The following is a 17,784-nucleotide window of genomic DNA, read 5'->3' as shown; positions in this document are numbered from 1 at the left end:
GGTCGTGGCTCCTGGTTCCACCCGCTACGTCTTTCGGCGCTTTTAAAACGACGCACCGCTTCGCCCGAAATCCTTCGCCTTATGCAATGCAATTTTCGGGGTTCAATATACCCGATACTAGTTAAAGTCTATTGTTTATTTAATTTAGGTACCGAACAAAATATACTTTGCATCTTAATATGAGTTTCATTAATATTAATATTATCGTAAGGTAAAAGGGATCCCATTTGTTTTATAATGTATTAAAATGTTTTATAATATATTAAGTTTATATTTATTTAGTGACAATTTATATGCATCAATAATTATTTATTAATTAATCAACATTTTATGGTGAAGTTAAATTGAGAAGTAATTAAACATCATTATTATATTAATATAAAATAAGGAATCATTTTCAAAAGTATAAATGTTTATCTTTTATAATTTACAAAAATATGGGGTTATGACACCTCTCGTCGGACGTAGGTCTCGATGGCTACCTGGAGCAGAATTGAAAATTACCTCGTCGCAGTGTCTTCTCCGTTGTAGAGCTTTGTTTGTGCGTCGTCGGCCTCTGGGTTTATCTCACCAACGGGTAGGCCCATCGTGTCCATGCGCCATCCGCGTCTTCCGTTCCCGAGTACGTCTAGGCAACGATGCGAAATGTTTACCCTCTCGGGTGAATAACTTAAAGTACACAGATAAAGCACGTAATGCAGAATAATAAAGCCATAGATATCAGATAAAATATAAGAGATGTTATTCCATTCATAATCGTTCTTCACAAGTTACATTCGGAAGTGTATAAAGATGCCGAGGGGGTGCGAGCGCCAATCGCCGCACCGCAACTGCCACCCCTCGATTGCCACTAACCAAGACAATTACAACTTAATTAACTAGTTTTATTTTCATGTACAATATTGCCGCCAACACTTGTAACTTACTTTTTATTTCCCCTTTGATGCTTTTTGGCTTTTTAAGTCATAATAGGGATTTTTTGGATAAGTTACAAGTTAATTTTAAATTGCATATTTAAAAGTCACTTGTAATTCTTTTGAAAAACTCCTATTTTAATGTCTTTTGCTTGTAATGGGGTTTTTATTCCCCTATTACATGTGTTGAGTTATTAAAACTTGTTGTAGGGATTTTATTTTCCCTTTACAAGTTATTTATAACTTGCATATCTCTCTCCAAAACCCGATTTTGCTTAGAAATGGATTAAAGTTACAATTTTAAACTTGCTATTGTGCCCAAAAAACCCGATTTTCTCCATAAAGTGTAAGTTGAGGAATTTTAAACTTGCAATTGGATTTCTAAAACCCGTTTTTGCCTTGCTGAGAGAAAAGTAACATTTTAAACTTGTAATATGGGAATTAAAACCCGATTTTCACTATTACATGTAAAATGAAACTACTTGTTCTTTCCCAAAAACCTGACCAGCAATATTGGAGGATTTTGCTGACAATTTCCACCAATTTTTGTGGAGAAATCTTAGGAGGAAGGCGTTTTGGATTCCTTGCTACTTTCATGCATTTTCCAACTCTCTTCATGTCATTTGGAAGACATTATCGCTGGTTTTATGGTGTTTTAACAGCAAAAACGTTTTTGAAAAATGCCACGATTTGCCTCATTCAAATGCCACGAATCTTGTCTTTCCTAAATCATTTCGGCTTGTCTTGCCTAGGCGTGGAGGTTGGGTGCTTTACTTGACCGATTCTTCATGCTTTTAATGCGCATTTTGATACATATGGTGTTTTTTCAAAAACGTGGCTAGGTTTTGAATCTTCTTCTTTTGTCTATGAGAGATTCTTTCTCTTCATGATAGTTATATGTTTTGTTTTTTTCTTGCCTAAAATCGGTTTTGTGAGAGATTTTCCCCTTTGTTCCAAGTTTGTAAAGCAATTTGTGAATTGCATTGATCTTCCCCATTTTCCCTCTTTACTTGTATTCGGGATTTTAAATCCCGATTACAAGTAAGATGAAAAAATTGATCTTCCCCTTTGGCTGGAATATTTTAATCATGTTTTGTTGAAATTCCAAGTTTCAAAGACGAAAAATACCCATTCTTCCAAAATTGGGTTTCTAAAACTTGATTACAAGTAAAAGTTCTTCCCATTTTTCATATGATCAACATGGAAAAGTTCTTCAAAAATCCATTCATAACCATCCGCACTTGTTTTTGGTCATAAGCTTCATTTCCCTCATATCAAGATCCCTATTCCCACCATTTCATCCACTCATTTCACACCTTCTGTGATGTTCCCTTCTAGTTGACATTACGTCAGTTAAGTAGATTGGCCTATAATAGACCCTCGTAGGCTGATGAGGTTGGATAGAGGGTCATTTGAGGGGAGCTTCTCCTTCAATGGTTAGAGTTACGTAGGATTGGTGTTCGTTTGAAGTCTTTTGGGCCCCGCATGCAGAACTTACTATTTATAGTAAGACAATGGGTGATCGAGATGGACCCCTGCTATTTTTAGAAATAAGGGTTGCTCATATGCAGAATCCTCATGCCAGTTTACAGTTCAGACGGTGTGCAAAACAGATGAGTATTTAGAGAGATATTAATATTTGTTTGGTTAAATAAATATTAATAGTTTTGAGCTCATATTATTAAGTTATAATATGATTTTTATATTATAACTTAAATCACTTAAGTGAAGGGTCAAGTTCTCATAGATGGGGCCAAGTGAACAATTAATGTAAAAGGATTATTGGCGCACCAACTATGGAGTTTTAAATGAATTTTTTTGAAAGTGGGAATATATCTTTTATCCCACATCGGCCGGGTTAGTGTGTGAGCTCTCATAAGAAAAGAATAAAAGGGACTTAAGAGCTCATTCTCTGGGAAAAAAAATATATATATATTTGATCATTGTGATTTTTAACTCTGAGAAGGGTTTATAGCTTTGCCATTGGAGAACGTAGTTCTTCTATGTGATCATCATTTGAGCCAATGAAATACCTGGTGAATTTGATAATTCTGAGAGAATCTCATACAGAGGTTCTGATTGTGCTGCAACAATATTTATTTCAGTGTTCATCGAATTCACAAAATAAGGGAGAGATAAGGTGCAGCTGTGAATGGTTATTTGCTATAGTGCGCGTGAACAATGACGCGTGAACAGTACCCGTGAACAGTGACGCGCTACAGTACTCCGTGAATAGTACCCGTGAATAGTGACGCGCTACAGTGCTGCCGTGAATAGTAAAATGCTTCAATTCTGATTGAAGGCAAAGAAGAATCATATAAAAATCAGGTTCCATGTTGTTGCTGCCATTATTTTCATAATTAAAAAATAATGTATTTTCCCATCCTCTTGAGAAACAAAGATACATTGCAGCAGTAGTTCAGTTGTTTCAAAATTTTCAGATTATTGTAATTAGTTTCAGTTTTAGGTTATTTGTTTTCAATAAACCCTCAAAACACAAAAAAACAATATATCTATTCAAAACACCAAAACAAATTCAGACAGGGCATTCAGTAGTAGAGCAGTATAGAAGCAAAGAACCAGTAGGGTTCTTACATTGGTATCAGAACCGAATCCTGCCATCCTGAGGGTTTAGCAATCACATGCAACAGCCTGAGGTTGGCTCTCACAGATATTACACTCGCAGGCGAGTTTTGTTTGACAGGGAACAAGAATTTGACAGGCAGCCGAGCACCATGGGTGACAGGCAAGAGGGTAGCCCACCCAGAGGCAATAGGAATGAGGAGCAGGAAACAAGGGAATTTTTCAGTGCAATGGCTACAGGACAGCAACAGATGGCTCAGGCCTTGCAGGCACTCACCACCATGATTGAGCGCATGAACCCACAAGACAGACATAATCAGGAGCAAGGAGATAACAGGAGTGCGGTGGGGTCACCTAGAGCTCATAGGACTCATTCTAGGACAATAGATAGGCCTACACGTCCTACCTTCATTAGAGATGAGCCCGAGGTAGCACCTACAGAAGAACCAGGAGAGGAGATGTTCGCAGATATCCTCATGGCTGCGAATGACGAATGGGATTTATTAGCTCCACAGGTGCGAGAGAGGATGACATTCGAGAGGTTTGTTAATCAGAGGAGAGAGCATTACAGGGCAGCAAGACAAGATAGGAGACCTCGTGGCCAGAATAATGAATTAAAGTGTGCTACAGGCAAGCTTTCCTTGACTACATTTGATGGTAGTAGCAAAATGACAGCGCAGGCTTGGATTCACAAGCTTGATACCGTTTTAGCACTAAGACCTATGACAGAAGTGGAGGCAATAAAATATGCCATGCTACATTTAGAGGGAGCTGCACATGATTGGTGGCACCATGGGATGGTTACCCTTCAGCATAACCGGGTGACTTCATATCAGGACTTCGTGGACAGGTTGGTAGAGAGGTTTGATAAGAAGGATCCAGAAGTCTACTTCAGGGAGTTGGCACAGTTGAGATAGACAGGCGGATTGGAGTATTTCATTAGTCACTTTCAGAGGCTATCCGTTATGGTGCTAGATATCTCAGATAGGAAATTTGGTTGTTTTGTTCACTGAGGGATTATCTGAACCACTGAAGGGTTGGGTAAAAGCCTTTGATCCATTCAATTTGCAAGAAGCAATTAAGAAGGCTAGAAGTATGTAACAAGCAGCCCCAATAAATAAATTTCAGTCAAAGGGTGCATCATCTAGCAAAGACAACAATCCATTCTTCAAGAAACCTGAGAGGAATGAAACAAAGGCTGAAAATAAGGATAAATCATTCGCTCCCTTGGATAGAGAGACATTGAATGATTTAAGGAAGAAAAAACTCTGCTTTTATTGCAAAGGGCCCTATGACATGAACCATGACTGTCCTTTGAGACCAAAGGGGAAAGCAAACAAGGTTATGTGGGCTTACTATGATGATTCTGATTCTGAAAATTCGGAACAACAAACTGAAAATGGGGAACCTAGTGAACAAAATGAAAGTTTAGATGATGAAAAGTTCAAGCAAATGTCTACCGATGAAGAGAAGGTTGAAGGTAGGCTTAAGGAGGCCCGCCTCACTAGTGTGTAGCAGGAGGGATCGTTTCGGATGAGAGGAGTGTTGGCTGGACAGCGAGTTATCACATTGCTAGATACAGGTGCCACGCACAATTTCATTGATTCCAGGTTGGTTGAGAGACGTGGGATCCAAACTGAGCAGTTTGAGGGCTTGAGAGTGAGGGTAGCGGATGGCTATGTCCTCAAATGTGATAGAAAGATTACTGGTTTGCCATTGAAAATTAATAGCTTTGAATTCAAGGCTGAATTCTATGTGGTTAACATAGGTGACATGGATGTAGTTCTTGGCATGACTTGGCTACATGATATTGGAGAGTTCACCCTCAATTTGAGAGAAATGGTGATGAAATTTCAGATTGATGGTAAAACTCACATTCTTACGGCCATCCGAGACAGTGAGTTTAGGATGATGTCTTGCAGGCACATGGAGAGCTTGTTGCATCATAACCAAGTTGAGTGGGCAGCCCGTTGCACATTGATGCCATCACAGGGGCAGCAAGAATCCAAATACCATCCGGACATACAGGAACTGAGAATCAAGCACTACAAGGTTTTCAGTGACATACCACCAGGTAGACCTCCAGATAGAGGTATTGAGCATATTATTGAGTTAGAGGAGGGGGCTAAACCCATCATGATCCCACCCTATAGGCATCCAAAGAGATTGAAGGATGAGATTGAGAAAACCATCAAGGAACTACTTGCTATGGGGCACATTAGACCGAGTAAGTCTCCTTTTGCTTCTTCTATGGTTTTGGTGAAGAAGAAGGATGGTACTCTTAGGATGTGCATAGATTACAGGGTTCTGAACAAAAAGACTATCAAAAACAGGTACCCCATTCCATGGATTGATGAGTTATTAGATGAGCTACATGGAGCATGTTTCTTCTCCAAAATTGATTTGAGATCTGGTTATCATCAGATCCGAGTCAGAGAGCAGGATATAGAGAAGACAACATTTAGGTGTCATTGTGGCCATTTTGAGTTTGTAGTTATGCCATTTGGGCTAACTAATGCTCCAGCTACTTTTTAGTCTACGATGAACAGGGTCTTTCAGCCTCAGTTGAGGAAATTTGTGTTAGTCTTCTTTGATGACATCCTGGTGTATAGTAGGACATGGGATGAGCATGTGCGACACTTAGACACTGTGTTGAGCATTCTAAGCAGGGAGTCCTTGTATGCAAAGGAGTCCAAATGTGATTTGGGATTATCAGAGTTATTATATCTGGGTCACATCATCAGTGCACAGGGAGTACGCATGGATCCTGAAAAGATTCGTGCTCTTGTTGAGTGGCCTACTCCAGTGAAGCTGACACAGTTGAGAGGATTTCTGGGGTTGTGTGGGTTCTACAGGAGGTTTGTTAGTGGATATTGACGGATTTGATGAGAAAGGGGGCTTTCTTGTGGACTCCTGAGGCACAAGAGTGTTTTGATAAATTCAAGGAGTTTGATGACTTCTTGTCCAGTGCTAGCATTACCAGATTTCAGTAAGCCATTTGAGCTTCATTGTGATGCATCTAGTGAGGGCGTTGGAGCGGTGCTTATGCAAGACAAGCATCCGATTGTGTATGAGAGTAGGAAGCTCAGGGGATCTGAGAGGAGCTTCAGCATTTATGATAAGGAAATGTTGGCAATAATGCATGCTTTGGCCAAATTTAGGCAGTATTTAGTGGGCAGCAAATTCAACATAAAAACCGACCACAATAGCCTGAAACATTTTCTGGGGCAGCGTGATCTTAATGACAGGCAGCAGAAATGGGTAAGTAAATTACAAGCATATGACTTTGATATTACCTATTTCAAGGGGACACAGAATGTAGTAGCAGATGCCTTGTCACGAAGACCCCACTTGAGCTTGATGACTGATATATCAGAGGATTGTAGACATTTGATCCTTGCAGAGTATGCAAAGGATACATGGGCATCAGGATTCATAGATGGATCGGTCCAAGATAGTGATTTCACCCTTGTGAGTGAGCTCATCATTTAGAAAGGGTGCATTTATTTGGTGCTAGGGTCAGAGGTGAGGAGGATGGTGTTGAGAGTTTATCATGACTCACCTATGGCAGGACATCCAGGTTTTTATAAAACCTACCGGCAGATTCGTGAGCGTTTTTCTTGGAAAGGGCTCAAAGCTGAGGCGTTACAGTATGTTAGAGAGTGTCCTACTTGCCAGCAGAATAAACAGGAGCACTCTTATCCAGCCGGTTTACTTCAACCACTTTCGATTCCTGACAGGAAGTGGGAGTGTTTGTCCATGGACTTCATCACAGGACTGCCGAGAGCCCAGGGCAGAGATTGTATATATGTTGTTGTTGATCGGCTTACGAAGTTTGCCCACTTCTTCCCGATCACTGCTACATACACTACTACGCAGGTGGCAGATTTATTCTTCAGAGAGGTATTTAGGTTGCATGGCTTACCTCGGAGCATCGTCAGCGACAAGGACAACAGGCTTATGAGTCACTTCTGGCAAGAGTTGTTTAGATTGTGCGGGACAGAGCTCACTTCGAGTACTAGCTACCACCCCCAGACAGATGGTCAGACAGAGATAGTGAACAAATGGGTGGAGGGATACCTCAGGAATTACATAGCAGGGCAGCAGAAGGCTTGGGTTAAGTGGATATATCTATGTGAGTATTGTTATAATTCCACTTATCACATGTCTATCCAGATGTCACCATTCATGGCATTATATGGTTATGAGGTACCCAGTTTCATGGATTTGTTGCTATGAGATAGTAGAGTGCCTAGTGCTGGAGACTTATTACAGGAGAGCCAGGACATTGTAAAGGCTCTTAAGGAGAATATCACTAAGGCACAGAATCAGCAGAAGCAGTATGCTGATCAGAAGAGGACTGAGCGGACTTTTGAGGTAGGTGATATGGTATATTTGATGTTGCAGCCTTACCGCCAGTCCACTCTCAAAAGGAGTGGTGCCGAGAAACTTAAGCCACGTTATTATGGGCCTTTCAGCGTGATCAAGAGAGTTGGAGAGGTGGCTTATGAGTTAGATTTGCCGGCAGATAGCAGAGTGCATAATGTTTTTCATGTATCACGTCTCAAGAAGGCGTTAGGACATCAGATTGTTCCTTCCACAGTGCTTCCTCCCTTGGATGATGAGGGAAAGTTGGTGTTAGTACTTGAGGCTATCATTGAGTTTAGGGAAAGGAATTTGAGGAGGCGCACTATCAGAGAGTACTTGGTCAAATGGAAGGACATGCCGGTTGAGGATGCTACTTGGGAGAGCGAAGAAATTTTACGGCATCCAGAATTGAGATTGCTTGAGGACAAGCAATTTCAGGAAGGGCGGACTGTGATGTTCCCTTCTAGTTGACATTACGTCAGTTAAGTAGATTGGCCTATAATAGACCCTCGTAGGCTGATGAGGTTGGATAGAGGGTCATTTGAGGGGAGCTTCTCCTTCAATGGTCAGAGTTACGTAGGATTGGTGTTCGTTTGAAGTCTTTTGGGCCCTGCATGCAGAACTTACTATTTATAGTAATACAATGGGTGATTGAGATGGACCCCTGCTATTTTTAGAAATGAGGGTTGGTCATATGCAGAATCCTCATGCCAGTTTACAGTTCAGATGGTGTGCAAAACAGATGAGTATTTAGAGAGATATTAATATTTGTTAGGTTAAATAAATATTAATAGTTTTGAGCTCATATTATTAAGTTATAATATGATTTTTATATATAACTTAAATCACTTAAGTGAAGAGTCAAGTTCTCATAGATGGGGCCAAGTGAACAATTAATGTAAAAGTATTATTGGCGCACCAACTATGGAGTTTTAAATGAATTTTTTTGAAAGTGGGAATATATCTTTTATCCTACATTGGTCGGGTTAGTGTGTGAGCTCTCATAAGAAAAGAATAAAAGGGACTTAAGAGCTCATTCTCTGGGGAAAAGAAAATATATATTTGATCATTGTGATTTTTAACTCTAAGAAGGGTTTACAGCTTTGCCATTGGAGAACGTAGTTCTTCTATGTGATCATCATTTGAGCCAATGAAATACCTAGTGAATTTGATAATTCTGAGAGAATCTCATATAGAGGTTCTGATTGTGCTGCAACAGTATTTATTTCAGTGTTCATCAAGTTCACAAAATAAGGGAGAGATAAGGTGTAGCTGTGAATGATTATTTGCTACAGTGTGCGTGAAGTTGAACAGTGACGCATGAACAGTACCCGTGAATATTGACGCACTACAGTACCCTGTGAATAGTACCCATGAATAGTGACGCGCTACAGTGCTGCCGTGAATAGTAAAATGTTTCAATTCTGGTTGAAGGCAAAGAAGAATCAAATAAAAATCAGGTTCGATGTTGTTGCTGCCATTATTTTCATAATTAAAAAATAATGTATTTTCCCATCCTCTTGAGAAACAAAGATACATTGCAGCAGTAGTTCAATTGTTTCAAAATTTTCAGATTATTGTAATTAGTTTCAGTTTTAGGTTATTTGTTTTCAATAAACCCTCAAAACACAAAAAAACAATGTCTATTCAAAACACATTCAGACAGGGCATCAGTAGTAGAGCAGTATAGAAGCAAAGAACCAGTAGGGTTCTTACACCTTCATTCATTTTCCCCATTTAAAGTCTACCTGCGGTCAGCCATCCAGAACCCGAAATTGGTCCAAAATGCACTCAAAAAACACTTGAAAATGAGTTTTAAAGGACCAATTACAAGTGCAAACTTGTGTTTACCCATTACACATATGAAGTTGCATGTTTGTTCTCCACAAGTGCAAGTGAATGCTCTTATTTATCCCACACATGTAATGCAGCTTCCAGAACCCAAAATTCATGTATGAGCCCATTTTTGCATCAATTTATCCCTTCCCTTGTCAGTCCAGTTTGCACACACAACCTACCAAATCAATGGATTAAGGCATGGGCCTTATTTTGCAAGCAGATTTCAAGATTGGAGGATGATACAAAGAAGAGATACAACAACAATTCATGGTTGAGAGCATAGAATGCTTCCAAGACAAAGATGGTCATGACATGAAAAGAGGAAGGCAGCCCTTTCCCTCTTGAAAAACCCCAAGCAAGAAGATAAGGATGCAAGTTCCTGTTCTAGTTCAAGATGTCTTTACCAATCCAAAATACTTCAAGTTCTAGCATCCTGAAGCGACATGAAGATCATCACAGTCAAAGGATGATGCAGTTAGAGTCGCGTCTTTAGACACATGGAATAGTTTTAGTTATGCATTTGTAATTTTGTTTTGACAAGTTACATGTAAAAAAATAACTTTGTAATTGCAAGTTAACTTATCACTTGCACTTTTGTAATTACATGTAAAGCAACTACAAGTTGTGTTCAATTAGGACTGTAGTTGGGATAAGTCATAGTTAGTTATTGAATAAGTCTTGGTGGTTGAGAGAATCTCTCAAGTTAGTTAGGATCCTCCCACCTTTATCTGAAGGCTCCTCTTCTATAAATACTCGAGGGGTCTATTGTAATCTTGATCTTTTGGAAAGCAAGCAAAAACTTTGCCAAATTTACAGCAAAGAAGTCTTTGAGCTTTCATGTATGAATTCAAGAATTGAAAGAAATAGAAGGAAATTGCTCAAGCTTTGAGTCTTTGTGCTACATTCTTGAGTTTGTGTTCTATATTATCTTTCTTTCAAGTGTTTCTCCAAAGAACTTAATCGAATTTGATTTGTAGTCTTTGTGCTGCAAGTATTTCAGGTTAATATAAATTAGAATAAATATTCTTTTGAGAGGAGCTGTAAGTCTTTGTGCTTGCACTTATTCTTAAGAGAGTTTAGGAGCAGATTTTGTGAGAAATAGCTGTGAGTCTTTCAGTTTATACTACTTCCCATTGTTTTATGTAGAAAAGAATAAGATATCAGCTGTTATAATTTGTTCTTGATAGTGTTAGTATAGAAAAAGGTAAATAGGACTTCATATAATCAAGACTTTGAGCTTGATATTGCTGTCCTGTCCCGAAGGAAGTGACGAAAGTCTTTGAGCTTTCAGGAAACTTCATTTCCTTTCTCTCATTTCATTTCAAAAAGTTGTTACTGTTGTTTTATGTTAAATCGCTATCGCTTTTCTGTGAAGAGAAAAAGATATTGGCTTTCTTGAAAGAAGAAGAAAGACTGCTGTCCCATCCCATTTTATTTTTAAAGTTGTAGTTAGATAGGGGGAGCCTTCCCTTAATTAGGAGAGTTTTACTCACACATTTTGGTTGAAACCACAATTTTGTATATTTCCCCAAGTGTACAAAATTTTTAACCAACACAATGATCAACAATCTGTAGATTCCCTAAGCTCCACAACTACAATGCAAGAGAAGATGTCAAATAACCCCATCATGCACAATGAACCAACCCCCTCTATTTATCCTTTTCTCTCCAACTGATTGGTTCCTTCTAGAAGATTCTTCTCTAACTAACTCATATTCTCTTTTTACACTTTAATTAATTTAATTGCACTTTAAATATTAAATAAAAAATAATATTATGTTATAAACTGCAATTATAACATCATACGTGTAATCCCTTTTTTCTCATCAAAACCATATAGAAATAAAATGTGAAGCCATCAGTATCCGCCAAGTCGACCCTCTAATCAACACCTTGGCCTACGAGGGTCAAATAATAGGCCAACCTCATGAATGTCCACGTGCTAAGGAGAAGGGGACATTACATGGTAAGTCTAGTGGGTCGATACCTATGAATTTGTAAAAGAAGTTTTTGTAATACCCCTTGTAGAGTTTAATCATAATCAATCTCAAGGAATATTAGGAAACATGTAATGTCCCCTTCTTAGGTAACTTAGTATTATGGGTCAATTACTTGAATTCCTTATACTTAATATGAATTTTAATATTTTGATCGTCCTCTGAACTTATAAAATTGATAATATAAAGACTTACATATTTTAAATGACACCTATTATGCCTCTCGCGATCTCTAATTTATACAATTAATACCTGCTGAGTGAACAATATATCTAATAAGTTTCACTTTCACCTATATTGATAAGGGATATCGATTGAATGACAAGATTGTATTGTGCTTGATATGATCTGGTGAACTATGCCAACTAATGAAATTCCAATCTGTGATAAGAGGTAGAGTTATATGTGCTCTTTTTGATATGTCTGCATGGTTTTGCAACGATCCCCCTTGACCTTGCTGCTATATCTGGCCACTGATAATAATATGCAATTTATAGACTCTAGTATCGCTCTATGGTGCTACATTGTGGCTCCTAATGTAGACTCATATGCTTGCAGCTTAAGATGGTGTAGTCTCTAAATTATGACTGTGTTCCTTATGCCACTGAAATGCTAGAGGCAACTACTCTTAGAAGATCGAACCCAAAATGGACAAGGAATAAAAGATAGATTGAATTTCCCGAGACGTTATTGCTGATATGTATCGTTGGCCAATACAGTTTTGGAACTATTGGCTTTATGATTGATGAATATTCTCCTTACGCCATAGCAAATGTCACACCTACTAATAGAGATTGCAAAGATTATCGTTGTGTCATATATGTTACTTATTACTTATGCGAACTAGTACTTCTGTCCAATAATGGATTACGTTTATTTAGGTATGTACAATATATATAACTATAGTCTCCCTTTCCCATTGTATCACCAAGAACGAGGATGTTACTACTTGGAACTTAAGAGCAGTTCTGATCTGATCTAATTGATCCCTATGTTCAAACGATCTAACCCATCGTCAATTTCCTCCACGTAGGTCTGCATAGTATATCCCTCCTCCCTTCGGAATTATTATGATCGTCATCTTATATGATGTATTTGGGATGATAAGTCCCTTGGTAAGAGGTGCGTCCCATGCCCTTTAATACTTAACTTTCTTTATACAGCTATTAATCGCACCTTGTGAAATATCGTTAAGATTTGTAATCTTGACTTATGATGATAATAATTATTAATTCCTTATTGAGTTAATAGTTATGGTAACCGTTGTCAAGCGCTATCTATCACTTTGACACCAACTAATGATCATTCTTTCTAATCTCTTCGTATCACAACGTTAATCTCGAGGATGCTTAAGGGTAATTGGAATCGTCTATGTTCACAAACGCTCCCCCTCATACGATAGTTGACTTAATAGTTCTCAAGATGATGGATATCATTCACTCTAACGTAGCTCTATTCTATGCCAATATGATTCCTTAGCATTACTCGATATTCAAAATGGTCTCCTCTTAAGCTGTAAAATATACCTTCATCAAGATGTGTATGTATTCTATATTCGGAAATATCCGAGTCTATAATATACTGTAGGCTGATTGTTAATAAATAATATAATTAATTTATAATAATATGATATTAATTTAAGATTATTAATAAATATGTTAATTTAAGATTATTAATAAATTATGCTTTATGTAAGTAATAGATTATCGTAAATAACAAATTAATAAATAATAATATTAATATTATTTTTATATCAATGAATGATTAATATTACTATTAATATTATTAACATCAATTATTAATTATATAATAAATGATAATTTATTATTATGATGAAGAATCACAAAATCTATTATTAATTACATCACCAGGATGTGGGTTTATGACAACCCTCTCACTTTAGAGGAAAATCGTGAAGTCTCATAAATGAGACGATTTTCCAATCTTATTCAATGTTAATTAATAAATGTTTTAATTATCGTATTTAGCTAATCACAATAATCCAATGTCCAAAGAGGGGTTATGACAAAACACTTGGCATACAATATTTGGAACCACTTTTAAAAGTTTTTTGGTTGTCTTCTTTGAGTTCGTAGGCTGCAAATGAAGTTATTGAGTGCTTCTAACAATGCAAGGTTGTTATAGAAATGATATACTAGCTGTTTCAGAGCTTTGTCATACATGTAAATGACTGAAATTAACTAGTACAGCTAGTTGGCATAATGACAAACAATTATCATGCTTCCCAATATACATCTACAGCGATTAGGCATTTTAGCAAACAGTTGGCATACAAACCTTATGCTGATGATAAATCTACTTCAATACCTAAAACTGATTACAAGGATGATGCAGACTACCTCCATTTACAATGCTAATGATGCTGATTAAGTCAGCAGACAATACTAACATGCAATCATGAAGCTATTACAACATAATCATCAAATATGAAAACCTGGTAATGACGGCAGCCCACATAGGTAGATCGATTCCTTTTAATGACCTTGCTCTTGTCTTCAATGATGAGGTGCCTAGACTCCCAACCTCCCAGCAACAGTTCTCTAATTTATTTAGAATTTTTGGTGGTCTCTAATGCCGAAATCGAACTAACCCCAAGGCACATATCTCACATGAGGTATGGCTGGGATATACAACAGCTGTACGGCCTGTTAAGGAATGTCAACACCTTGCATAGGCCTGTGCAAATCTTGCTCTCCAATCTGATTATTAAAATTCTTCAATATGCTGATAAAAGTTCTGTGTATTACCCTCCAATTTGCCCAAATAGAACCTCTGTACGAAGCTCTCTTGTATGCCAAACTCAATGGATATTTCACCACTTTAAATGGCTGCTACACTGAAGAATTCTCGCTCTCCAATGGCTGATTGCAGACAGAAACCCTTGGCTTCTCCTTACAATTCATGAAATGAAGAAAATGGCCCAATAGAATGAAATCAATTTTGGCTTGAAGACTTATATACTCCTCATAAGTTCGATTTCCAAGGAGAAGCATTTAAATAACATTTTCATTTCATACTTAAGAAATCTTTTAATTTTTAATTAATAATGGATCCCATAATTAATTGTATTAATAGCCCCCTTTTCAATGATGAACTGGCCCTTTCTTTATGAAATAATAATAACTTATAATATAACATTAAATGGCCTCATAATAAAATTTATTAACAAAGTTATCACTTTATTAATAATCAAATAAGCATAACTCCATGATTAATCAATATTTCTTCATTCTGTGTGCACCGGGGAGTTGACCATATTATCCTCTGTCCAACCCACTGACTTACTAAAAATAGAAAGGGTCCCTCTTGGTCATCTCCCGACTTACTATAAATATGAAACTGAGCCCAAACAAAGTCCAATCTGAGCCAAACGAAGACCAAACTGGAACATACTGAATTCTGGAGAAGACAAGAACCTCCATTAACCAAGCCTCTACCTCAGACGACCCTCTATCCACAATTATTAGCCTACGAGGGTCATAATGATAGGCTAATCACTCAAGAACAGGAACGAGCTAAAAAGGGGACATTATAGTTTTCTATATATAAGGAAGCTATTTTATCATGGTTTGCTCCTGTAAGGGTATCCATGAGAATCTCCATGATGCTGTCCAATGTCTCCATTGACTAATATGCTTACTACATCAACTTTTGGCTTGTCAAACCATGCTTCCCCATCATGTGATTCTACATCTCTTGGGATTCAAGATCTCTCTTAAAAGGTGGAAATTATTTTCCACTTGATTCATGGGCATGGACCAGCACAATTAATCACAATAACTTTCCAGCAATGAATACAGCTACTTTGATACCACCTGATCTCTAAACTAAGATGAGCATTGCATGCTATAGTTTACCAATTATAGGAGGAATTAAAAAGCTGCAACATTCAACTAAGTAATTGAACAGGAAGGAACAAGAATTAGCAACACAAGATTTGAAAACACAAGGACTTGCCTTGGAGAACCTGAATTTTGAGAGAAAACTTGAGTAAGCGTGAGGTAAAATGGCCTTCTCATCCACTATCTCCAATCCAATACTAATCTTTGGCCTCTTGTGCATACAACAAAAGAAACAATATTCTGCCCCTAACATCTGTTGCTCAATTTAAAACATGTCTAATTATGGTCTCACAAGCCTAAACAAAGATGATAAAAGATGCTAGGAAGTTGAAAAGTGTAGAACTTAAAATACCATGGATCATTTTCAATCACCCTAGCAGTTTCACACAAATGCTAAAACCTTGTATGTTTTCCACTTAGAAACATCTCCTTCATCAAAAGTTTTCTTCAAGTTGGACTCCATTTTATTGTGGAGTTGTAGTGAAACAAACACCTTTTTTGATATTTTAACAGATCATTATGCTCTGTGCTATAATTTATTCTTTGTATTGAAGGACATATTATCTATAGGATTACTGAGATCTAGCAATAGAAATTTTTTTTGATTACCAACAACAATGCCTATATGTTGCCACAACTGCAAACTTCATTTGCTTTAATACATAAAACTTCTGCTTACTTTGTTATATTAAATATGAAGCTGGTTGTCCAACATAAATATTTAAGAGCAATGCTACAAACAGTCGTATTGTGCACTCATTCTCGTTGATTTCATAATGGAATGGGCTTGTAATGGATATTTGTTTAAGTTATATTTTCTCCTTGTTCAATTATCTTTGCCTCTAATGTGAAAAGGATATGTTGAAGAAATGTTTTAAATATTAAAGAAACGCTGTCAAATAAGAATGGATTATCTTGAATGATCTAGTTAGTGAGCTTCTTGGATTATAGCATATTGAGTTTTGAAGTTAATAGTACTTAATGCTATTAGTTGTAGTGATAAGTATAAGGATAACATTTTCTATGGTGTAATGGAAAAATTGTTCTCATTGTGCAATGTTGAGCTCATAATACACTAGCATAATGTGGGTTCCTGTTAAGTCTTTGATTAAAAGAATGCTCATTGTGCATTCCTCAAACGATTTAACTTTTTTTGCATTCAGATCAAAGACAGTTTGTATATCTCATTTTATTAATCAGTCTATATTATTGAATGGATCTTCCTTGCTACTGGAACTTTAAACACAATGTAACTGGTTTTTATGTGCAGGCATTTATTAGCTTCATTGATGAGTTCTTTGTTTCAAAAACATCCTCCTTTGAAATTGGACAAATGTCAAAAGGTTCGATAGTACCAACTCTTGCAAAAGGTAATGCTAATGCCAAGAATAGTAATTTCCTTTATAGATATATGCAGGGTTCGAAACATTTATTGAGGCTAAGTTGATTCAGTTTTGAAGTTTATTTTTTTCTTACAGACACTTCTGCATATTTTTGGTTGAGGGCTATAAATCATCATGAGAATTAGTTGCTGATATATAAGAAAAAAAATAATATCATTCTTCTCATGCTGGAAGAAAAGTTTTTTGAAAATGAGATGTTTATCTCTAGGTGGTCATTTAACACCAAAAGAAGAGATCCCTTTCTTTCATTCTCACTTCAAAGGTGAAAGTTTTATATCTCAATAACTTTGTAAAAGATTATACCCTCCTTTATCATAGTTGCATGCAAGGTGGTCAAAATTGAAGGAAAGCGTAAAAGTATAGGATGTTAGGCATTCTACTTCATTGTAAGAGTTGGATGTTTCTACAAGAAGGTTCACATTTTAGGATTGCTATCTATATCCAAGGATGTGTTATACTTCATCTCAGATTTATAGGATTTGCTAGGAAGCTATACCACTTTATTTTTGGCTTATCTCAAGAAAGTATCTTGCATCATTTCCAACTTCACTCGTTGCTCAAGTAGCCATGAAAGGCAATTTGGGGAGAGTTAGGAAGGCTTTTTCCATGCATCCATTTTGAATCTAATTGATTTTATGTGTTGCAAAATGTTGTGACTCAAAACTATTAGGGAGAAGAGGTTAAAGGTGCAAGTAAATAGCTATGCTCCCCCAAGTTTTCGAGATGAGAACTGTAGGGGGTGGGGGGATGTGTTTCTAGTAAGGGAGATTTTTTGGCCATTTTGTAGGGGACGGCAAAGGATGACTAATCAAAAAAT

At 37.2% G+C, this 17,784-nt stretch overlaps 1 protein-coding gene across 2 annotated transcripts in view; it reads left to right on the top strand.

Annotated features, from left to right (window-relative positions):
- LOC131051356 (molybdenum cofactor sulfurase) overlaps positions 1-17,784 on the top strand; it is a 385,620-nt gene that overhangs the window by 269,114 nt on the left and 98,722 nt on the right. For both annotated transcript variants that reach the window (XM_057985836.2, XM_057985837.2), the window contains one exon: positions 16,835-16,934. In XM_057985836.2, the coding sequence (XP_057841819.2) occupies positions 16,835-16,934 (100 nt within the window). The remainder of the gene's footprint in view (positions 1-16,834; positions 16,935-17,784) is intronic.

The sequence above is a fragment of the Cryptomeria japonica genome, chromosome 11 (genome assembly GCF_030272615.1).
Source record: "Cryptomeria japonica chromosome 11, Sugi_1.0, whole genome shotgun sequence".
NCBI lineage: Eukaryota > Viridiplantae > Streptophyta > Pinopsida > Cupressales > Cupressaceae > Cryptomeria > Cryptomeria japonica.
This window is presented reverse-complemented; position numbering and strand designations above follow the sequence as displayed.